This window comes from Gymnoscopelus microlampas (assembly GCF_963454915.1).
Source record: "Gymnoscopelus microlampas genome assembly, chromosome: 20".
Taxonomy (NCBI): Eukaryota; Metazoa; Chordata; class Actinopteri; order Myctophiformes; family Myctophidae; genus Gymnoscopelus; species Gymnoscopelus microlampas.
This window is the reverse complement of record NC_139957.1, coordinates 17,655,632-17,680,643: the sequence shown is the minus strand read 5'-3', so window position 1 is coordinate 17,680,643 and position 25,012 is coordinate 17,655,632. Positions and strand designations below refer to the sequence as shown.

The following is a 25,012-nucleotide window of genomic DNA, read 5'->3' as shown; positions in this document are numbered from 1 at the left end:
TTTGGCTTGTAGGTATTGTGTACATTCTGTCAGGCTGACAGTGTTGATTGTTTCTTGGCTCTCTTGGGTTTGCTCCTTTTGGGATATTAGAGGCAGGGGTGTGCCCAGACTTGCCTCCCTGTGCTGGCAGCAAAAAGAGCTTGATTTACATTTTGTTGAGTGTTTGACTATGGGCTGGTTGTAGGAGAGATGCAGCCAAGCGGCGATTACCATCTGACCTCACTATGTTGATAACCGTGCAGGGCATACACTGTCAAATCCTACATGTTAATTTAACACAGAGAATGTAAAAATAGAACAAAATGGACTCTTACGGGTCAATTTGGTTGCATTTGATGTTGTACAGTACACTCTCAGTTAGAAATGGATAAATTAACACTGAGGATTTTACTGTGTACTGTAGGTTTTGTTTGTGGGTTGTCAAAATGACACGACTAGAATGCCCAGTTGTGTTAATGGCATCATCCTCAGTGTCAATTTAACCCTGAGAGTGCAAACATGGACCAAGTAAGTCGATTTGTACACTCATCAGTTAAATTAATACTGATGATTTTGCTTTTCGACTGTCACAGGAAGGTAAGGACAAAACAAAAACACAAATAGCTAGCCTATTTAACCTTTAAGAACCCCTCAAAGAAACGAGGACGAGGGGTAGCATCCATGTTGACCGCTCCAATCATGTCCTCTCGCCATGACAGCCCCGGGGAGCGAGGAGACGGTCACGTTCCGACGAGAACGTAGCACGTTCCGTCGGCAGGCGGTGCGGAGGCGGCACAATGCGGGGAGTAACCCCACGCCACCCACCTCTCTCATCGGATCTCCTCTCAGGTACGCCGTGCATGCCGACGCTGGGGGTGGGGGGCTTCTGGCACTGGTACACAGTACAATCCTCAGTGTCGATTCACAAATCTAGTACGAATTCTACCTGTTTTCTGCAGGTACAAATATAACCAAATTACACTTGTACACTCAGAGTTTCAAATAGATAAATGAACATGAGGATTCTACTGTGTGCTCTGGTGTTAGCATGCTACCAGGCACCACTCTGTCCCTCTGCATTTTCATTTCCATCCATCAACAGTAACTGTCATTCACTCTATTCCTCTGACACTGCGTGCGTTATCTCCTTTGCATGCTGGGAAAGCCCTGCATGACCCCTTTCTCCCGTTGTGACTGTGCCATGCGTGTCTCGCGTTCTGCATGTGACTCCTTTCGTCCCAATATTCCAGTGTTTTTGAAGGCTTGTTGTCGCTCTATATCCACCCCTTTATCGCACCAGATCTAGCCTCTTAAATCCCCCCCGTTTTTGTTGAGCACAGATCAGAGAATGGAGTCCTCACAAAACCCTGACAGAGAGGCCCAAGGGCATTGCCAGCTCTGATCTGTCTCACGCAACCGTTGCCTCTCATGAAAGTGCATGGTAACACAAAGCATCCTCCTGTATCATGTTACTTTGTCCTTCTCTGGGAGATCTCCCAGAGAGGGAGGGGGGGTCGATGATATTGATCAGTGTGAAAATCAAATAAAAAAGAGAATGCATGTGGTTTAAGTCATCTGCTTCTCCACCTATGGTGAATGTTCAATACTTTTTCTTTTTTAGTGACAAGTCCCTAATCGTCCATAAATGGTCCTTAAGAGCCCAGCTAGCATTTTACACCATATCATTTCACTTTCAGTTAAGGTCACGGTGACATTTTTCAACAACCCTATGTCTTAGGGAATTTTATTTTTCCAATGTTTTAGCCTCAGAGCATTAATTTGGAGATCATTGTACATTTTTTCCATGCCGTTTGTGTACCCCTCGTCATACCCTTTTATTCGAGCAACATTTCCTCTATCCTCCTCTTTATTGGGGCATCTAGCATCTTTCTGCTCGAAAGCCCAAGGGTATCTATGGCAGCCTCAATCAATTTACGGGAGCCTCATCAATCCATCTACTCTCTTCTTTATGTGGACAGCTAACCTTGGAGACCTAACGCATGCATTGATGCTAAAGGAGCTTTGGTTTGATTGTTGTCAGAGTGACGAAACGCCAGTGACTTGACATGATTGATTGCTACAGTAGCTGGCCTGGCAGAGCACTTCAAATCTGTGCTTCTTAGCAAGTCTGATTTGTTCCTCAAATACAATGTTGATTAGGACTGACTGTCAACTCTATTATTTGAGAGTGATCAGTTTGGCTTTGTGTATTCAGACATTGTTGACCTACCTGCATTGGTTCCTGTGGTAATAACATAGATGTGAGTAATGTTTAACTTACTGTATACTCTGTCGTGCAACTGTGTCATTCCCCGAAAATAGCAGATCTACAAGTATAAATCAGGCTTCAGTGTCCAGACTGAGACATGTCTTTAGAAATCAGATTTGAATCGCATTTCAAACGACCTACTGTAGACATGTTTTGCTGTTCAGACTTGATCAAACCAATCTGATTTCAATCTGGACTAGCCAAATGTTTTATTTGGGCTGCGATTCTCATAGCCTTACTGCTGTGGCCTGATGACTATGGCTATAGAGACCTCCTCTAACAGGGAGGACGCAGCCTGATCCCTGCAACAGCCATTGTTTACATCCATGTCTGAGTTAGCCTGGTAAACCCTCCCTCCGGAAATCTCATTTCCATTTGATTTCACTCCTGAAATCAAATGGAAATGAGATTTCCGGAGGGAGGGTTTACCAGGCTATGTCTGAGTGTCCTTTCAGCAAGACACTGAACTGCATATTTACACTCATGCAAATGTACACGCTATTAAAATCCGGCCACCACAAACCACATACAAAATGATGTTATGTTCCTTTTGTGGGTTTAGTGGGTGGTCCGTGAAATGTGAAGTTCTATTGACCGTATTCACACGGCGGCTCTTAAGTCATGCTCGAGGGTTGGGAAACCCCACCCTTACATCGGTTTCAGCATTCACCGTGTGAATATGGCCAATAGTAAACATGTTCCTACCAGGTCTGTGTGCCTCCCTCCTATGGTTATCATTTCCCAAACAGTTATTCATCTCTAGCCAAGGCTTTGCTTTTCCCTGCATCCGCCCCGTTGCTGCAAGGTCACGTCTCCAAATGCTGAGCCTTGGAAAATGTTGAGCAAGAAAACAAGTGTGCAGTCTGCCAGGGGTCAATAAACTTGCAGAATGCAAAACTGCCCGCTCTTCAACTAATACCTCTCTGTCCCCTCTGCCAAACCTCTCCCATCTCACTCAAATGTTTTCATGACCTTCTCCTCAGGTCTCCTCGGCTTTATTTAGTCTCAGTTTTTTTATGTGTGAACTAAAGTGTACACATGCTTTCAAAATCTGCTTCTTGTTGATGATAGTGTACATTATGGGTATGACTGTGAGACCTGTATATGCATGAAATTATAGTCATATCAAGTTGGATAATAAGAAGGTTGATGCTGTGTTGGTTTTAGCTACAGCCTGGGTCCTAACACTGGCAATGTTGGAGCCAAGCTCTAACCAGTAACCTTCACAGGGAAAGGAACAATAAACCCCAAAGACTTTGTACTGTTACAAAAATGTGTGAAAATGGATCATTACGGGTCAATTCTTACGCTTAAGGTAACATTCAGGATTTTGCCAGAACCCTGCTAAACCAGCTTCACCCCATGAGCTTCACGGTGAATTGCATCCCCTACTCTGCACTGTTAATGTTGAACTACACTGAACTGAACCCTCTGTGTTTCAGCCATCCTCAGTCTATTGCATTGGTTCCCTAACTTTTTAGCTCGAGACCCACTTATGCACTATTTAAGTGAGTGAACATAGCCGATCTACAAGCTCACAGCGCGTCACAATGTGGCGCGTTGTGAGCTATCGGCTATTTTCACAATTTCTTATGTTTTTTTTTATTTATTTATGGATTGGTTTTTGAAAACGTTTTTGAAAATGTTAGATTTATTTTTTTACATTTCTGAAAATTTCGATTCGATTTTTCTTAAGATTTTTGAAAATCTTTTGAAATAATAATGGGAAAAATGTAGGAAATTGAAAGAAATCGTACCACTGCATCCCTGCTTCTCTCCGGCCCTTTTGACAGCAACATGGTTATGTGTCTCACAAGTCCTTCCTATGGTTCGTTTGTCCACGAGTGCTGCAGCTTATCTCCCTCATGTAGCATTATCTCCCTCTGAAACTCGAGCCGACTTCCTTTTGTTTTTCCCCTGGGTGTAAAGACCCCTGACTTGTCACTCTTCAGATCAGGTTTCCCTGTCCGCATTGCCCCATGATATTCTGTCCTATCTTTAGCTCAGGCTTAGGTGTTCTTCTTCTAGTGTTTCTCGCCCGTTTCATTGTTTGTGTAGTCTCTCATCCCCTTAACCCCTTTCATGACGATAACATGGGCATCGCTACAGCTGTACTCCCAGCTGTGGTACCCTTGGGAAATGCATCTGAATTGAAATTAATATACTCCATATATAAACTGTATGAAGAAGAAAGTCACTGCATATGAACAAAGTCACTTGGACTTTCTTCCTTATTTTCTAAATGACTCCTTAAATCCTCACACACTCCTGTTTGTTTAGTCCCATTACCCAAAACCACCATGTCCTGCTTCCCCTTCCTATGATGACGGTATGTACCAATGTCCCCCATGCCTCCTTCTCGTTTCCTTTCCTTCGCCCCTGTTCCCTCGTTCCTCCTCCTCCCCCTGACAGCCTCCAGGAGGCACTCAGCCAGGCCTCCCAGCCTTCTACATCCCAGGGGAAAAGTCAGCCCTCCAGAACCCCGTCCCAGGTGACCGTGCTGAGCGCGAGCACTTCCCTGCTGGCCAGGAACGGAAGTGCGCACCTGGAGGGCTCTCAGGACAAGGCCTCCACCGTTGGCGCCACCAGTCTACAGGATGACTTTGGTAGGGGAGCTATGCTATGCTAAAGAAGACAGTTTGGAAAGAGTTTGACAGATGAATGGTGGGAGATGGCAAATGAGAGGCACAAGAGAATACACTGGCAGGATTGAATCCGAGGACAGCAAATTGTCCATGTTTGTTCAGAGGTGTACAATAGGTCTTAACCACAGAAGACACGAGACATAAAGGCTAATTAATACTTTGTCATACCGCAATGTCCCTCACTGAAGTGTTTTGGCGAAAGGAATGGAAAAGTATTAATTGGGGTGGGGGGGGGGGATTTGCATGAGACGGATCGGTGATGGGAAGAGCTTTATGGTGTCTGTAGTGGAAGTGCATGTGACAAACATCAGTCCCTTTTTTTGGGGCGGTGTAGCCGCCCCCTATAAGTGAGTTTTGGACACCGACCAAAAGATTTGTATACCCCCTAACCCTTCCATTGTTAATGCAAATCGATACTTTTGCAAAGTCAGCCAATCACATTACAGCTAGTGTCATCACCACTAACTGTAATGTGATTGGCTGACTTTGCAAATTCAGGACTGTGATTGGCTAGCGAAACACATGACACATGTGCAGCCCTATGAATAGCAGTATGGACTTTAAAAAAAGTAATTATTCCTTTTTTTAAAGTGAGTCATGTTGTGATGACCACACACCGCCCACTTCACACTGGGTGTGATTTTTTTTAAAGCATATGAATTATTTTTGGCTTTGTTTTGCTGTTTTGTGCATTCTTGGATTGTTGTTGTGGTGATACCATACTATTCTTTCTTATAAGCTAGGACTGTCAGAAGTGTCTGCAGCAATGTGTAATTATCTGTGGTCAGTGGACGGTTGCACTTGGTTATAGACGTATGTAATTATCCTCACTCCATTTATCAACGTCTACAATGCTGGGTCTGTAGCAACCACTTGACCTTGCTCGATTGTGTGTGTTGCAACTCAGTCACGCCCCTGTGCCATGTTTCTCAGCCCAATTGGGCAGGACCCCAAAATGGCCTTGTGGGATATTCCGATAAGGTCATGATGAACAAACAATAAGTTTAGCAGAGGAATGTTGTGTTATTTTATTTATCAGGTCCTGTAGTACTTAATGGTCAAATCCAGATTTTAATCCCATTGCGAAACCAGCTGTAACCCACTGCACTGGTATAATGTGTTCATTCTCTCCATGCCGAAGACGGTGTGTTTCTTATTACATTTTATGTCTTATTAGTGGAACAAGCAGTTACATACTTAAAATGTAAGTGAACATGGGGCTGTGTGTGTCTTTGATTCAATTTGGGTCCCTCCATCTTAACCAATGGTAAGTGGATTTCCACACCTACTCATAATATAGCTTGAGGGTGGAAGAAGGGGGTGTGTGTGTGTGTGTGTGTGTGTGTGTGTGTGTGTGTGTGTGTGTGTGTGTGTGTGTGTGTGTGTGTGTGTGTGTGTGTGTGTGTGTGTGTGTGTGTGTGTGTGTGTGTGTGTGTGTGTGTGTGTGTGTGTGTGTGTGTGTGTGTGTGTGTGTGTGTGTGTGTGTGTGTGCGCGCCTTTCTGCACTTGTGATTTCAGCAGACTGGCTCTGTTTGTCTTCATTTGCTCATGGCTTGAGGAGACTTGAAGTGCACACCGGTTCCTTAAACGTATTGCGATTCTGACAATACTGCAATTCAAAGAGCAAAGCAGCATGTAGACTCCCTCATCTACTCTAGAGCAGTAACTGTTGATGCATTAGGCCACGGACCCTCATTTGACAGGATTTTTATCTTCAGGACTACACTGAAAAATTCTCTGTTTTAATTAAACTCAGAGTATAAAAGTGGAACCTTACAGGTTCATTTGGTTCCATTAGTACACTCAGAGTTACAGACCCGTAAGTGTGGCTGGGGACCCCCTGTAACCCCCTCAAGGACCCCTTGGTGGTCCCTGGACCCCACATTGAGAACCACTGCTCTAGAGTATTAGTAATGTGATAAAGAAATGTGGACCCCAGTTATTTCGTTAATCTATATATGTACACTGTAAAATCTAACTAACTAAATGGAATTATTTTTTAAATGTATTTTATTTTTTACAAAAATGTGGTTGTAATGACTTATAGTTGTGATACAAGTGTGAGTCTAAAGTGAGACTGAGAGTCTACAGGGACCAGGCCCTATAGTGCCTTATTTTGCCATGGATGTACACAGCTTTATCAAATTATTCTCTTTATTTATCAAAGTTAGGCAAATAGCTGGTGTATGGAATGCATGTGAGCCTAGTTCATGTTTGAGTTTTTCCCTCTGTGACATATTGTCTTTGTGTGCATTTTCAGGGAAGCTCACTCCCTCCTTATATGAGGCAGGAGGTTGTGACATGTCCCTGGTCAATTTTGAACCTGCAACGAGACGAGCCTCCAATAACATCTGGTAAGTACTAAATAATGTCAGTTCCGGATGTGATTTAACAACACTAGAGTCTAAAAGCATCTAATGGCTGCTAGCTAATGTAAAGCGAACTCTTCGTGGCGCTCTCACCTATGATGGTCTTCTGTTGTCGCTGGCCAGTGCCATATCTGGCCACCAATATCAACCCAAACTCCATAAATGGTAGTGATTGTTCTAGAGCTCCATATATGGAGCTGACAGTGTATATCCTATTTATAAATAATTGGCTAATGGGAGGACCGGCCACGCATGTCACTATGACTCTGCCATAACCATATAAGGAGTTCCCATTGCAGCTACGCCCAAATATGGAGTGTTGTCTAACCTCAATGAGTCGTCATGGCATCAGGCGCAAACAATCAGCTCCATATATGGACATAGATGTGAGTGCCGCGAATCGGCCCAAACTTATAGGTTTGAGGGCTGCATAGCGGCCGTAACCTCTAGTATATCCATAAACATGTACTGTGTATATACTGTAGTATATTCACTGGAGGACCAACACATTATTGTAAACGGGAGCAAAAGCTAAGTAAAAATATAGCTGCAAGCAGCGATAATACGGGGCCAGTGAATAGAGAGAGAGAGAGACATGGAAACGGAATAGATTGAAGAGAGAGAGAGAGTGACATGGAAACAATAGATTGATGAGAGAGAGAGATGGAAACATAATGGTTTGATTGGACATCTCAACCTATTGCCATTAACAGGATTCGAACTCTCAACCTTCAGACTAATAGGCTGCAACACTACCTATAGTGCTATAGCTTTTTCCAGGCTGATATTGTCTGTTGAAGATCATAAACTCTTGCCTTCTTTCATGAACCAAGCCCCTGTTTCACTAACACTAAGATCACTCGTTCACAAACCATTTACCAATGAAGAAATTGTACATCTCCTCAGAACCAAAACTAGTGAAAGTAGCCGATCTACAAGCTCACAAACCATGAAAAGTTGTGAGATTGTAGATCAGCTATTTTCAGAATGAAGTATGTCATTGAAAAAACGTACTCTCAAAATAAGCATTTCAGGTTATCTTTACCATTTGCACATGTATTCATTGATACAGTCATGTTGTTTGCAATTCAACTTAAATTAAGTCTGCATCAAGTGAGGCTTGAACTGGCGACCTTGAGATTGTGAGGCATTCATTTAAGGGAGACGCCATTGGCCCAACAGACAAGTAACTGTGAAAAAGGAGATCACACAGATGATACAGTTTCACGCAAATAGCTGAAAAATCCTGGGTTTAAGTGTTTTTCAAACTGCTCAAAATTGCGGACAATCTAAGGGCGGAGCTTACTGGTCAAAGCGATAGATGTGTTCCTCATGAGTCAAGGCACAAGTGTAAGCAAGTTTCACGACTTTCGGCCAAACGAGGCATGACTTTTGCCTGTTTAAAGTTTGCATTTTCAAAAAATTGATATAGCGCCCCCCTTTGGCCAATTGGAGTGAGATTGGTTTCAGTGATATTTGGAATGACTCTCTACATTACTGCAACGTTTCAAAGAAATGTGAGTCTTGCATGTATGTGTTAGGGGCAGATGAATAATTTTCATAAAACTGCAATAGTTAAAATCTATGGAATCCTGGGATTTTGGAGCAATCTGCACGAAACGTTTAACACTTGAACTTTGGACCTCTGCCGACATAAAATAGGGAGTGGATTTTCCATAAGTGAAAAAATGCAGAAGTTAGGAGCCAATGACTGTTTTTCATATAATTCAAAATGGTGGGAGATCTAAAGGTCAGAGGTCAAAAGTCAGAGGGGGAAAGTTGTTCAGCATGAGGAGACGCATATGTGTATCCAAGTTTCATGGCTCTAGGTCAAACAGGGCATGAGTTGTACCTGTTCAAAGTTGCCATTTTCAATTGAGTGCTATAGCGCCACCTTTGGACGAAAGATTGTGAGAATTATTTCTTGATCGTTTATCATGACCATCTACCATATGGCCGAGTTTCGTAAAAAGCGACTGCACGGTTCAGCCAGAACTGCGAAAAGTGGCAGAAGAAGAAGAAGAAGTGACAGAATACTGACAATAACAAAACAGGTCCAGAGCTGAGCTCTGGCCCCGTAATAAAATAAGGGTGACACTAGAGGAAAGGCCATGTGGTAACCAACATTTGTGGGTTTATTTTTTATTGATTGATTGAGGTATTTATTGCATGATAAAATACGGTGTACACAAAATCTCAAAGAGAGAAAACGCAACAAAGTCCGAAAGCTTATTTAAATTGTGGCCCCCTGTGAGGTGAAGATGAAGGCAAATTCCATTGCAATCCAGCCAGTAGTTTTTGAGAAATGCTGTTTTGAACCAAAGTGATAGACCATTGGCACTTATTTTGTCAGCCTACGTACCTATGGTAAACAATGTCAGCTTTTTCCTCTGAGGTTTCTCTGTTTTAAGACATGGTTCAATACATGGAGTGCAGGAGCTTTTGTTTCACAAATGTTGACCCTTGACATTTTTGATAACCTACAGGGACACAGACTCCCATCTCTCCAGTTCTACCTCAGTTCGCTTCTACCCTCATGACCTGGTGAGTTCCCTTTCACACTGTGTGTGTGTGTGTGTGTGTGTGTGTGTGTGTGTGTTCTGTGTATCTCTGCACCCACAGGCTTGCATCCATTTGTCTATATTTGTGTGTGCATGTACTGTAAGTTCATATGTGTTTGCACGTGTATACGGACACTGAAAGTGCATTCACACTGGATGCAGTCAAAATATTTGCATGGCAGAAGCAGCCGTGTAGCTATTCATCTGACATTTTGTGAATTTGTTTGCGGCAGCATCAGCCATGTGTATTTCACCAGTGTGTTTCTCAAGGTATGGTAAAACAACGTGTGCTTACCAGAGACAGACAGTACTCTTTCTCACTTGTCAATCCAGAAGGTTTGTATCATGCACAGCAACAACAAACTTCTTCTCCAACTGGGTCCTGCATAGGATGTTGCGCTGTTCGCTACTGCAAAAATGGAGTTGAACATTTTTCAACTTGCGCAATTCATGTCGCTTCGGGAGAAGACGCGAAATATTGCTAGATGTCACATCTTTGCAATGACTTTGCAATATTGAAATGAGTCACTCAAAAAAAATGGCATCACGTCCGATGTGAACACACCTTTTGGCTGCACATGGTCTCCCATAAGTCCCCACCACATCCTCATGCTTCATCATTACCTGAGGTCTAGCTCTGACCCTGGGTCAGCTCTCCCTTCCTCAGATCCGTCTGAACCGGCTGCTAACCATGGACCCAGAGCTGCTAGAGCAGCAGGACGGGGACCTCAGCCCCGAGCTCCAGGACGCCCCGATGGGCCCAGAGGACCCTGCTGCTGCTGCCGCTGGTAAAGCCAGGCAGTACTACCGCTTCTGGCTGATGCCTTACCTGTGGGTGGGCCTGCACTTTGACCGGCTCACCTTGCTGGCACTTTTTGACAGGTGAGGCTGACATCTGACACCATCCGATATCACCCATGTTGTTGCAACTGTAGTGGGAAGTGCATTGTGGTTCAAGTATTACTGTGGGTTTAGTAGACAATGAGAAAGGTAGACTGAATATAAAGAGCTTGTAGTAGCAAAAGTATAATTATGCAATTATGCAAACAAATGCAATTATGTCTCCTGTGTTTATTTTCCCCCGCTGTGCTTCAGGAACCGTGAGGTTCTAGAGAACGTGCTAGCAGTGGCGTTGGCTGTCCTAGTTTCATTCTTGGGCTCTGTGCTGCTGGTCCACGGATTCTTCACCGACATCTGGGTCTTTCAATTCTGTCTCGTCATTGCAAGCTGCCAATACTCCCTGCTTAAGGTGAGTACGTCTCAGTTAGCAGCACATGCTTGTTGGATTTGTGTATGTACTGGTGACTGTCTTTCTCTCACTCTCTTTCTGTCTTTTTCGCACTTTCGCACTGTCTTGTACTACAGATGAGCATATATCTTGTGAGCCTAGTGACTAATGCTCTCAGGATTGACGATATTTCTTGAAGATAATGCTGATAAATCAGTGGTTTGAAAAATATATATATTATTATGCCCAAGGTACACCAAAGAGCAAGTCAAAATCTCACACCTGTCTTGATATCCTTGCAAAATCGCTTCAATAACACGTGGACACTCTTATCGCTCTGTACATTTTTATTTACTAATGCCAAAGAAAAGGTATAGAATTTGCTTCTGTATTGGGAAATTAGTGTACACAAAGTACTGTGAATTACTTCAAAGTAATTTAAAGATAAATGGAAGCTGAGCACTGAATATGAAACTTTCATGGCACATTACTTTACAATGTCCTTAATTTCAATGCATTAGATTCTTGAACTCATGGAAAGGTACTATCAGAACTCATTAACATGGTTTTGTAGGTTACTTACATTCTGTTGTTTCATCCTTGTAAACAAATGGTGTACAAGGACTTAAGTGGTTTAAATATTTCCCCATCGATTAATGCACAGTAATCAGGTCACCATAAAGTTACGTGTAACTGTGGATTTTCCATTGAAGTGCTGGGCAACATGTATGTTAATTAAATTGTACTTTATATTTGACAGAGTGTTCAACCAGACTCCTCATCCCCTCGGCATGTGAGTACCGTACATTTGTAAAAGCCCTCCATCTAGCAGTCTCTGTGACTTATAGGGTTGTTGTTATTATTATTGCTGTCATGTCTTTCCCCTGAGGGTTTAATACAGTGTCTCCATTTTTAATCAGTGTTTTAGGCATTCAGCTGACTTCTTATCCAGAGAAGGATCAGTGACTGCACCAGTAAAATTAGCTCAAGTTTTTAGATCAACAACATACTTCTGTGACCCAGGAAAGATCGCTTCTGTTTCATCTGTCATGTACTGTAGATGTTTAGTTTTATGCACCTCCACCTGTTCCTGTTTAGTTGTTTTTGTCTTCAAAACGGTGTTGTTTTTGTCCTTGGAATCTTTTCCTTTCCCCGTTGCGTCAGTGCAGCCATCCTCTCCTCCTCCTGCTCTCACTCTTCCATTCCTCTTCTCCTCCTCTAATTTACCTTTCTCCCTCGTCTTGTCTCGTCTCCTCTCCTCCTCTTTTCCCAGCTTGTCCTGAAACAGTGTTTTTTATTAATGCAGACTACTCTGCTGCAGGCACATGCTTTAAATAACTGGCCAGAGTTTAGACCACGGTGCTGACTATCCCAATCTCTCTCTGCTGTCTCTGTCTCTCTCATCATCCCTCTCTCCATCACCCATACTACGTCTTTCTCTAACAATCTCTCTGAGCTCTTTCTTGCTCTGTCTGTCTGTCTGCCTGTCTGTCTCTCTTTCTCTCTTTCTTTCTCTCTCTCACTTTGTTTCTTTCCGAATCTTGCTCACTCTCTGTTCATCTGTCTGCCGTTCTCTCTACCTTCACCTCACCTTGCCTCACGTCAAGGTGCTTTTTTCTCCCTTTTTGTAATACCTTTGACACTTTGGGGGAAAACATGACACAAATAATGTGAGTGTTGGTGTGTAAACTGTCAGTGCTCCCTGGAGTGAATGCACTGCTGCAGTGCAGCCTCTTGGGTGGAAAGCTGAGCAGTGCAAGCACACATTTTCACTACCTCAACTAACCTTATGTGGTGCTATTTCTGTCCACTGGTGCAAATCCTCTTTGTACTGGATCCAGTCATTCTGCACGATAAATGGGCATTTTATTTTATTATACAGCATCTAGCATTTTCTGTATGCTTTCTATCCATATTCTACAGTACCACAAATGATTTTACAGTACCACAAATTGATTGCGAACGCGGAAGGAGGCGCGGCGAAGCCGCGCCTCCGCCCAAGTGGAGCATACTATGAAACTCTGCTCGGCTTGTGTGTCTGTCTGTGTGCAGTATGTGTGCACTGCACTGCCTGTGTGCAACCAACAGAGTGGCGCCAGAGTGCAGTCAAAACACACACACACACACAAACACACACACACACACACACACACACACACACACACACACACAGTCCGTAAATACACAATATTTTCGAGCTGCGTTCGCTTCCAGCGTTCGCGCGTCTTACTTGTAGTTGTAATTCAGCCGTTGGACCCTCCAATCTACGCCCTTTGATTGAACGGGTACAATGAATCACATAGTTATTGTACGCAAATTCTGCGCCCTTTGTTTGGTCGGTAACAATCACATGGTTATTGTGCGCAGTCTGTTCAGTTTCTGCTCTGTTAGCATGGTTACGTTTAATTGTTACAACTGTGGCCATTTTGCTGTTACATCATACTCTGGTTGGGATCCCCACCTTGCCAGTGTGAGTGAGGGCAAAAATGGCCACTGTGTGAATATGGTTTGCTCAGCTATACTCAGGAACATGATATCCCTGTCTCTTCAACCTCCCCTATGCCCCTTCCAGGGCCATAATCGCATCATAGCATACAGCCGGCCTGTCTACTTCTGCTTGTGCTGTGGCCTCATTTGGATCCTCCATTACGGCAGCCAGAGGACCTCCTCGGCTCGCTTCACCCTGTATGGAGTAGCGCTCACCAGCTCCCTTGTGCTCGCTTCTGCCAGGGACCTAGTCATAGGTAAGGTTCCCTGTCCCAGATAGAGATATAAGCTGTGGGGAATTTAGAAAAATATGAAGTGGCTGAAGGTTTGTTTCCCTCAAAGGTTGGGCTAAAATTAAACAGTTTCTAGCAGCTTTTCTGCATTAAAGCTGCGTATGGACATTGGACAAATGACTTTGGCAAGATCCAGGTGTGTGAAAATATGGGACATTATTTTATGTTTGGAAAAACTCCTGGACATTCACCACCCCACATGCTATGAACTGCACCCCCCTGAGATAGGACTCTATATCAGTAGATATTGGGGAAGTTTATCTTTAGTGTATGTTCTATGTTAATGTTATTACTAACATAGTAATTCCTTATCAGCCCATAGCCAAAATGTATGGCCAAGGGTCATACCTGCAACGCTGGGTAATACTTATGAGATAAGTGTAAGATACAGTAAGAGGAGAAGGATCATGGGAAATGTATAGAAATCTAGTTAACATGTTGTTTTTACAGCAACAGTAAAGCTTTTAGCTGACTTTAAACCACTTAGAGTCACTTAGAATGAATGCAGCATTAATGTTATTCTATGAACAGTATGGTGACCTGCTTCCCTCCTGCTGTTTTCTCCCTGCAGTCTTCACGCTGTGCTTTCCAGTTGTGTTCTTTGTGGGACTGCTCCCACAGGTCAACACATTCGTCATGTACCTCTTTGAGCAGCTGGACATCCATGTGTTTGGGGGGAACGGTGAGTGACTCATTAAACGGCAACCTCTCTGCAGGTGTTGTGTTTGCCCTCTGTGGGATCATCATACATAACCCCAGTGGTTCAAGCTTTGGCAAAGAGATTTGGTGTAGAGAGAAAAAAGGGTTGGGCCTAGTATAAACCACTGGGGGGATTAATTTGTATAGGGTATATGCACAATCAAAAATGAAAATGTGCAAAGACTTTCACTTAACTGTCACACTGTTTAAACTTTAGAGTATTTCAATTCTCATTCTGGCTTTGATTAGCAATTTGGATAAATGCAACACATGCACCTCCATCACACCCTACAATTAATTTGCTAAACTCTGACACAGCAATAATGGATTCACCCACTTTTCATGATTAACCTCTTATGATGAATCTGTGTTTAAAGTACTGGTTTGCATTCAACCTGTCTAGCTTAGGGATGGGTCTGAATAATCGAATATTAGAATAATCGTTTGTAGGATAAAAAAAAATGTTATTGTAACCTATGATAGTCATTTTATGATAAAACTAAACAAATCCCCAGAACAAGAAAAAGAAAAAAAACACAAAAAAAGAAATATTTTCAAAAATATTAGAAAAAGGGGTGTGGTCGAATATTCAAATAATCAGTATGAATAGAATTATAGTAATCGATTTTCATTTTGGTCACTTTTACACATCCCTAGTCTAGCATCCCATAGCCTATAGGGTATTGCATTGATGGCCTCCCCCTTACTTCAGGACATGATCCACCCTCACACCCCATGCTGCACACTTATTAGATCAGCTAACACAGGAAGTCTGTTCGTCCTTTCCCTACGACACCCTGGCCAATGCGCCAAGCATCAAGACTCTTCTCCCCCCTGGCTCCCAAGCTACATAATGACCCCCCCCCTAGAAGTCTGCTTTCCTTGTATCCCATCTTGTGGCCTATTTTATGATAGATGCTAGTTATAGTATGCAGTGATATATTACTAGTTACTTGTTCACGTTATGTTATTTAGATACACACATGTACTTGTTTGCTTAACCACAAATGCTATGATGTTATTTAGATATAGCATGTTGTTTAGACAGATGCTAGGTTTGATGTTTACCTGGTATCCTAGTTACTTTGAAGCACTAGATTGTTTTTCTGTCTACTCTATTTACTTGACCATTTACCCTGTTGTGTGTTGACTAAGGGTTCATGCCATTTACTCTGATCTTGCACTTTCGCTCTGTATGTCGCTCTGGATAAGAGCATCTGATAAATGTTTAAATTGGAAATTGATGAGCCGAGGTGTCAGTGACACAGTATGTTCTGTCCTTCACAGCTTCCAGCAGCCTTCTGTCGGCCCTGTACAGCGTCGTCCGCAGTGCTGTGACCGTGGCCCTGTTGTATGGTCTGTGCTATGGGGCCCTGAAGGTAAGGGCCACACTCCCTACGCAGTAAAATCCTGTTGTTGTTTTTTTCCCACCACAGAATTAAATTGCAACACACAATGAGGCTTAGCACTTTACTTCACGTGGACATGAGTGAACAATGCGTTTTGCTCACTGTTTCATAAGGTTCACTCAGACTTGGTGAAGAAGAGACACTCGGCTGTTCACAGAGAAGCCTCTGGTTTTTATCGCCTAACTGTAGATTTTCCCTACAATCACAGTCCATTTCAAACCAAAATAAAAATTACAGAAACAAAGAGAAGAATGCTTCCTTGCTCAGTATTCATGACAGGTTTAGTAGAGATGTGATTGATTTGTCTCTCGTGAATGAATGAATGAATGCATGAATTCATTCATTCATTTTAATATAGGTGCGAGTGAAATCAAGCAAAGTTTACAATGTGGAGTTAAAATGCCACTGGTCAGCTATCAGAGCTACCACCATGCCAGTCTATCCAGTCTTCACTTGGAAATGTTCCTTGTAGTCAATAGTCATTTAAAATAAACATACAGTACTAATACCAGATACTGTAGCTGGGCTGGGCCGCACTGTGGATGCATGGAGGTGTACAGAGGAGGAATTTGTAGTTTATATGGGATGGCCACAAGGTTATTTGTCATGGATGTTTCTTTTCTCCAGGGACTGTTTGCTCTACTTTTCAAATCAATCCATGCTTAAGTGCAATGATAATGCAACCACACATTGATATTTAGTGTTGGATTACTTATTTCAAGCAAGTTTCAAGTCTCAACAAGTTGATTTTCATACCATGCTGAAATGAACGGAATCAAGTGGCCTCCTCAGAAATACAAAGATGGTCGGTAGTAATGTCAAATTATACTGTAAGTTGTATTCAATGGGCTGGACACGCCAGACCAGATCACCAGTGAACCTGGTACAGTACCTCTGTTTTGATATGTTGATCTGCTTTCTTTTTGTCTCATGTCATTTGAATTTAATGGATTATGAATGCAAAAGTTTTGATACAGTATAGATTTTGTGATAAAAAACCTTTTCATTTTTGTTTGTTACAGGAGACATGGGAGCCCCATCACATCCCTGTGCTATTTTCTGTGTTTTGTGGTCTCCTGGTGGCAGTGTCGTACCATCTGAGCCGCCAGAGTAGTGACCCATCTGTACTCATGTAAGTTTACTCAGGACTACACGGTAACATCCCAGTGTTATTTTAACTCGGAACAGTGTACCAATGGAACCAAATGGACCCGAACCCATTTGGTTCCATTTTTCGGAGTTAAATGAACTCTTAAGGATTTCACTCTGTATTGTGCTTTGGTTCTGTGTTTTTAAATATTCATTGAACTGTCACAGTAAATATATGAATGAAATTTTGAATACTTTACTATGATTCTCTATACTTTATGGAACTGATTGATTTGTAACAATCTAAAACAAGCCATCAGAAATATTGTTTTACCCTGGTCTGACAAAGAATGATTTGTGACTTCCTGACTATTACTCACAGTATGCACTACATTGTCTCAAATACTGAACATCCTCGTATGCCTAAGCTTTTCAAACTGTCCAACTTGAAATGTTTTTTAACTTGCTCTTACACAATAACACAGTGTTACAAGTGAATGCCCCCCCATCAGATGAATTGCCACAATGGGCTCCAAATCCACGTTTGAAATGGCTAATATAGTATTGTCTCACTTTGTAGCTCACTGATACAGTCCAAGATCTTGCCTAACTTGAAAGACAAGAACCCTGAAGACCCTCTCTCAGAGGTCCAGGACCCTCTGCCAGAGAAGCTGAGGGCCTCAGTGGTGAGTTGAGCATTGTTGCATAATGAATTGAATCCATGATTGGGTAGCTGTAATGTCATAATGGTTGTAAATTAAGCATGACAAGTAAGATGGTAACAGGTGACTTGCCTGGATCCAGTCCATTTACTCCGCCCACTCCACTGAGTGGACATTTATTGTACTAGGAGGATAGATTTCTGTTATTGCATGATGACCTCTCAGTGACCTCTCAGACCACATGATTTACCTAAATGAATTGTACCTACCATATAGTTCCTACAGATATATTATAGGTATTTTCTGGATATGTCAGGGTTTGTTTGAAAACAAAATTTGCATTTGATTTACAATTAGAGGGTGCAATTGACCTTCTTTTTCTTTTGCTGATCACATCCCTGATGTTCTGATGTTTCTTTTCGTCCCTATAGAATGAGCGTCTTCAGTCGGACATGATTGTCTGTGTGGTCATCGCTGTTCTGTACTTCGCCATCCATGTCAGCACAGTGTTCATTGCACTACAGGTAATTTCAAAATAGAAAAAATGGGCACTATGTCCTAAATAAATAAGATTGAGTTGAACCTCTCTGTCATATTTCCTGGACATGTACCTCTTTTGCGTACACAAGAGAGGGAGATAAGTGAGGATTTGTTACACATACTGTACACTATGCACCTTTATGCACTCCTGCAAAGGTCAGACTAATTGGAGCTTGTGGGAATTTTCTGATGGGCTATTTCTGATGGGTTATTATACGTACTGTTTTATTATAAATGTGTTGTCTTTCAAACTCATCTTTTCATATCCATATATTGCTACAGATGTTTGTGTAAGAAAGAAATCTATAAATATCAAAAGAATAAGTGAGAAGTAAAACCTTATTATACAAAAAGATTGCTATTCAACTTTTGTCATTAACGATATATTGCACATTTCGGTGACACGTTTCTTCTTTAGCCATGTTTTGGAGAAAACCATCCAAATACAAAGTTTGATTGAAAATGAAATTCTCACATTCAGATGCAACAATAATCCTGATATAACTACAAAGTGGGTAATACTATCCTTAATATGAATGTACTAATATTAGTATGCCTTCTCCTCAGCCTTTCTTGAGTTACATTCTGTACGCGCTGTTGGGCACGGTGGGGTTGCTCACCCACTACCTGCTGCCCCAGGTGCGCAAACAGCTTCCCTGGTACTGTTTCTCCCACCCCCTGCTCAAAACCAAGGAGTACTATCAGTTTGAAGTCCGGGGTAGGTATCCCAACTACATCGCTTGAGCTGTAGCTGCTGTCAGCACTCTGCATGTACTTTGTATAACACTGCAAAGTTTAAGAATTATTCAGCAGCGTGGCAGTACATTATAAACATGTAGGTTGAGTCAGCACTCTGCATGTATAAGAATACTAGTGACTTAGCATCACTGCAAAGTTTAAGAATTATTCATCAGTGAATTATTCATCAACATTATAAACATGTGGGTTGAGTCAGCACTCTGCATGTATAAGAATACTAGTGATTTAACATCACTGCAAAGAGTTCTGAATTACCAACTAAGCAGAATAGAGTTCAGCCACTGTTCATGTGATCATCCTTACTTTACTGGCTACTTTTAATGGAACGTACACATCATCATACTCCTGGTTTTTGCAAAGAAGTGCAGAAAATGTTAGCCGCCTTGTTTGGCACTGTTCTGTATTGCTTGCATATGGGCTTGCTGGTATCCTTGTTAATTTGCCTCAAATGCGTGGTCTTTTCTGGCCGTTCTGAACAAAAGTCAAGCCAAATTGTACTGTTTTTATTATGTTTTTTATAATGCTGCTACAATAACACCCCATTATCCTCCATGGAATAATTATCTTTATTATGAATTAATTTAATACATTTTCGGGAAAATTGAAAACGTTGCTGCCCCACAGCAACGATATACAACATCCCAGTGAAATATGTCTGTCAGTGAGTCTACTGTAGTTATGTTTCTATAATAAATTCATTTTGTGTCTTGCTCCAGATGCGGCCCATGTGATGTGGTTTGAGAAGCTCCATGTGTGGCTGCTGTTTGTTGAGAAGAACGTTCTGTATCCGCTCGTCATTCTTAATGAGATGAGTGGCAGTGCCAGAGAGCTCGCCAGCCCAAAGAAACTTGACACAGAGTGAGGATTTGTACTGCTTTCCCTCATGGTTGTATAATCTTTGTGTTACTTAAAAAAAAAATTCTGGTGCATATTATATATTATTATACAGTCAGATATAGTAAATAATATATTCATATATGGTCAGATATGGATATATCATTTACAGTCATATATATATACATATATAGTATACACTATTAATATATTCATATAGTGTATAGTCAGATGTACAGACGGATGATACATTAAAGCAGGGGTCTTCAAGGTTTTTCAGGCCAAGGACCCCTGAGCTGAGAGAGAGCTGATGCAGGGACCCCCTCTATATTGTATAAAAATGTGTTTCAGATTTTTTTTTTTACTTGGTCTGCTCTTTTTTCCCTCTACACCTATACCTCTTTGCCAAAAATAGCCAATCTACAAGCTCGTAACTCGAGCTTGTAGATCTGCTATTTTCAGAATAGTTCTCTTCAGAATAAGGATGCTAGGGTTTAAGTGGTTAATGTAAAAAAAAAATCATATCACACAAAGATTTGCCGGCCCCCCTGTAGTAACTCTGAGGACCCCCTAGGGGTCCCGGACACCCTGTTGAAGACCCCTGTGCATTAAAGGAAAAACTGTATAACTTGGTGGAGAAACCTAACGATTGCATGTGCTCATTTGTGCAGGGTGGGGGCTCTGATGATCACAGTAGCGGGACTGAAGCTCCTTCGATCGTCGTACAGCAGCCCCACCTACCAGTACGTCACTGTACTCTTCACCATCCTCTTCTTCACCTTCGACTACCGCCACCTCTCTGAAACCCTGCTGCTCGACCTCTTCCTCATGTCCATAGTCTTCAGCAAGGTCAGACATACGACATGCATATTAGTTTTCTGTTCTTCTTATCGTCGCTGTCCTTGTATCTCCTTATTTCAACGTTCTATGTTTTAAGTTAATGCCCTGCTTCGTTGTACCTGAGTGACGCGTAATAGTACGCAGATGTTGTGGTTAAGTGTGGGTTTTATAAATGTTTAACCAACAACTAACAAGAGCTTGTGACTGAATCATATTTATATTCGATCCATTGGAATTCTTTTTCCATTTCCTGAAAGGTTATGCTTTTGTATATAAGAGGTTTCTGCCTGACAGCGGAGACATTCTTTTTTGCATTTGATAGGGCCGATGCAATGTAAAATTGTCTGTATGCTCAGTTGCGTGCCAACGTCCTACACAGAAAATAGCCGATCTACAAGCTCACAACGCGTCACGACGCAAAGCATTGTGAGCTTGTAGATCTGCTATATTCTGTGCATGACATGTGCAGCAAATTATATCAAGCACCCACAGTTCCAATACAGAGAATGAAGCGGATGTGCTGTCAGTTTATACTGTTGCTATGGCTAATTTTCAACTCTTGTCCCTAGTATGGCTCAACAGTGCACAGTGTAATTAAAATATACAGCTTTCATGATCATAAAAATACAGTACACTACAATAAAATACACATGATCACTCACAACAATAAAATAAAAAGTAGTATATAGTGTGTTCAAGCTTTTCTAAACACTCATTACTGTGTGTCAGAGTTGAACATCAAAGACATCAATGTACAATGGAGCAAAAGACACAAGGACAGTGATCAGAATAATAAACAAAACGTAAGAGGAGAGCATTTTATATATTAGTAATGTATGTAGTGTTGAAAAGGATATGTGTTCATATTCTCTGTAGTGGCACAAAGGTTTATGTCTGTTTATAGTGTGGGGGGTATTTAGACACACAACCATATATTTTGTTTATGATGACATCATATGGCTGCTTTTCTGATGTGTGATGTCCTGTGGTTGTCTACAGCTGTGGGAGCTGTTCTACAAGCTGCGTTTCGTCTACACCTACATCGCTCCCTGGCAGATCACGTGGGGTTCAGCCTTCCATGCCTTCGCTCAACCCTTTGCTGTGCCTCGTATCCTTTCATCATTTCACGATGATGGATGGCCACGGCATGTTCAGGCTGACATTGAGCACTGGTGAAATATGATTTGATTAGATTTCTTGAATGGAAATAAGCTAGGAACACATGCCACTCAACCATGTTACACACCCATTGACGCAGTCAGTGAACCAAATTGAAACATCTACTGTTTTCTTTGTTTACCGGTCACAATCTCTCCCGTGCCACCTTTCACATAAATGTCACCACTGTAAAACAGACTGTAATGATTTATACTTTGTTGTCAATGTCAACCTTGTATATCATCTATTTTCACTGGCGTGCACCAAAATATCAATCAGGCTTAAGCTTGTGTAGCTGCACAGCATTATTAAACTGATGACCCATGTTTAGTGATAGTTCATTTCATAATATTTTATTTAAATAACTTTGACATGACAGGATAAAAAGTGCAGTTTATATGTGTTTTTCAAAGTAATCCTTAACACCAAGCCCTATCAGACTCTGCCATGCTGTTTGTCCAGGCCATAGTGTCAGCAGTCTTCTCCACTCCTCTCAACCCCTTCCTCGGCAGTGCCATTTTCATCACTTCCTATGTTCGCCCTGTCAAGTTCTGGGAGAGAGACTACAAGTAAGGCCAATTGAATCCTATCCTATTATTACCGTAATTATTTTAATTCCCTATAATTATTTTAACTCCCAAATAGCTTCTGTTTAATCCCCTTCTAACTACTATGCTCCTAAAATAATGTGACTTCAGTAAGTGCTTAGTTGTAATTAGCACTTTAATTTAACAAAATGTGTTTTGGGTTGTAGCACCAAGAGAGTTGACCACTCTAACACACGGCTGGCCTCTCAGCTGGACAGAAACCCAGGTACGTCATAATGGCTACATATTTTCTTGCTTTTTAATTGATCCATAAACAAGATGTAATGCACAATATCCCACATGCTATTAAACTAGGGCGACCACCTACGTAGAGATTCATCAAATTAATATTAATTGATTTAGTGCATTCCATTCAGTTATTGTGTGAACTGTTAAAATATTACATATTGTCACTGTCGGGTGGAAACCTTGTACTTTCAGGACAAAATAACCTGTGTTCCAATGGATGCAATGTAGTTACTATTTAGATAAGCTTGTGTTAATACTTTTCATTGGTTAAATATTTATAAAACCCACAGACAGATTCACTTAAAGGTAGGGTAAGTGATTTGCTTTGGTTAAAATAAGTGTTAAATAGCTCTATATTCTGATAATACTCATTGCTATAGAGTGTTTGTTCAGTAACAGGAGTCTCCTTGTCTCTCCACCTCTTTATTAAACAGAAAATGAATTTTCGTTTCAGTTTCAGTTTCATTTCCAATTTTATCCAACCAGGACAGAGAACTCAATCAGGATACAGATTAAACAAGTGAAATTGGAAGTGATGACACTAAGAAATGAGCAGACAAAATTGGAACTGGAACACTATACAAATTAAGCTTAAAATGTATTTTCTGTTTATTAAAGAGCTGGAGAAACTGGGAGACTCCTTACTGAAAAAAACACTCTATAGCAACGATTGTTTTAACCAAAAAATATCACTTACCCTACCTTTAAAAAACAATCTAAAATAGCAGCTCTACAAGCTCACAACGTGTTGTGAGTTTGTAGATTGACTATATTTGCTACTTTTGTGCAACACACATAAAGAAGTAGGGCATTAATTTAAGAAACATCCATGTGATGCTTTTCTTTATTATGGGCATTCATTTAAGAAAAAACTTGAATATGGAGACAGGGTTTCTGCCCGACAGCGACAATATGGTGGTCTGTGTTCTGTTCTTTTGTGAAAGAAAAGGGGAGCAAAAAAATCTTCTGTCCCTACCTAGGCTCAGATGACAACAACTTGAACTCCATCTTCTACGAGCATCTGACCCGCTCCCTGCAGCACAGCCTGTGTGGGGACCTGCTGTTGGGGCGCTGGGGGAACTTTGGCACTGGAGACTGCTTCATCCTGGCCTCCGACTACCTGAACGCCCTGGTGCACCTGGTGGAGATCGGCAACGGCCTGGTCACCTTCCAGCTCCGCGGACTGGAGTTCAGAGGTAAGGAGGAGGAGCACCATGCCCTTTGTTGAGCAGCAGGGAGGATGTCAAACACATAATAAAGGAACATCCGCACTCTCTTCAGTTATATTCTTGATTTATTTTTTAGGGTTAACAGCCGCAGCAGACAGTCTATCTGGAGAAACGGACGCGTTTCGGCACGTCGGCCTTCCTCAGCGTTTCAAACTAGAATACATCAAACAGGATGTGACATATATAGCTATGCGATAGTGTACAGCTGATTCTCATTGGTGAATACAATTCACTTGCAATTCATTGTACTATTAGTGTTTACATTAAGCATTACACATAGTATTTGTTTAGTAAAAATATTCTTAAAGTTTCCACAATTTCCACAACCAGAACAATCAATTCATAGAAAACATTTCATAGAAAACAATTCAATAATAACTCTTCATTCAGTCCCTTAGGGAACTCAGTATTTAATGCATGGATCCAGTAAGCCTCCCTTTGTAATAGGACCCGGTCTCTGTCCCCACCTCTTCTCAGTGGGTTGACTACTTCTAAACCTTGAAATCTTAGGGTACATATGTCATGTTTAGCCATATTATAATGCCTGGCAACTGGAGACTTCTCGTCTTTATTTCTAATATTACTCTTGTGCTCCGTAATTCTGTTTTTTAATTCTCTTTTGGTCTTTCCCACATAGCAAAAAACGCAGGGGCACTTTAAAAGATAAACTACATATTTTGTCTTACATGTAATTCTCCCTTTGACTTTAATTTTTTTACCATTATGAGGGTGAGAGAAAGAGTCTCCTGTTATCGTGGCATTACAATTAATACAACCTTTACATGGGAAATTCCCTGAGGGTATAGTAGATAAAAGGTGTTGTGGTTGAATATACACATCATTTTTAGCCGTGAGCTGAAAGCGCTGCGGCTCTACAGACAGCCTCAGACATCGTCACTCGCGACACGACATGTTTTCGACATGTTTTCGGGACACCTATTTGTCTATTGGCTGTCCTGGCTGTCCTTCACTACTTTACAGCCAATGGGAGACACTACTTTAAAGCCAATGGACGGCCAATGGACGGCCGTTACGTCACTCGCAGCACCCGCCTCCCCTCGCAGCACTCCGTCTCCGTCTCCATCTGTCCCTCTCTCTCTCTCTCTCTCACACACACACGCGCGCG

General features: G+C 41.7%; 1 protein-coding gene across 4 annotated transcripts in view; it reads left to right on the top strand.

The window, feature by feature from the left end:
* Nucleotides 1-25,012, top strand: part of pcnx1 (pecanex 1) — a 54,329-nt gene that overhangs the window by 14,029 nt on the left and 15,288 nt on the right. The window contains exons 7-26 of one of the 4 annotated variants that reach the window (XM_084044398.1): nucleotides 699-828; nucleotides 4,661-4,854; nucleotides 7,154-7,247; nucleotides 9,749-9,806; nucleotides 10,491-10,705; nucleotides 10,919-11,072; nucleotides 11,812-11,844; nucleotides 13,624-13,795; nucleotides 14,403-14,513; nucleotides 15,818-15,909; nucleotides 16,962-17,071; nucleotides 17,609-17,714; nucleotides 18,122-18,214; nucleotides 18,798-18,948; nucleotides 19,706-19,847; nucleotides 20,495-20,672; nucleotides 21,663-21,771; nucleotides 22,261-22,390; nucleotides 22,576-22,634; nucleotides 23,638-23,853. In XM_084044398.1, the coding sequence (XP_083900524.1) occupies nucleotides 699-828; nucleotides 4,661-4,854; nucleotides 7,154-7,247; nucleotides 9,749-9,806; nucleotides 10,491-10,705; nucleotides 10,919-11,072; nucleotides 11,812-11,844; nucleotides 13,624-13,795; nucleotides 14,403-14,513; nucleotides 15,818-15,909; nucleotides 16,962-17,071; nucleotides 17,609-17,714; nucleotides 18,122-18,214; nucleotides 18,798-18,948; nucleotides 19,706-19,847; nucleotides 20,495-20,672; nucleotides 21,663-21,771; nucleotides 22,261-22,390; nucleotides 22,576-22,634; nucleotides 23,638-23,853 (2,547 nt within the window). Of the gene's footprint in view, nucleotides 1-698; nucleotides 829-4,660; nucleotides 4,855-7,153; nucleotides 7,248-9,748; nucleotides 9,807-10,475; nucleotides 10,706-10,918; nucleotides 11,073-11,811; nucleotides 11,845-13,623; nucleotides 13,796-14,402; nucleotides 14,514-15,817; nucleotides 15,910-16,961; nucleotides 17,072-17,608; nucleotides 17,715-18,121; nucleotides 18,215-18,797; nucleotides 18,949-19,705; nucleotides 19,848-20,494; nucleotides 20,673-21,662; nucleotides 21,772-22,260; nucleotides 22,391-22,575; nucleotides 22,635-23,637; nucleotides 23,854-25,012 lie in introns of all 4 variants that reach the window. The other 3 variants (XM_084044397.1, XM_084044400.1, XM_084044399.1) reach the window with 3 other exon arrangements.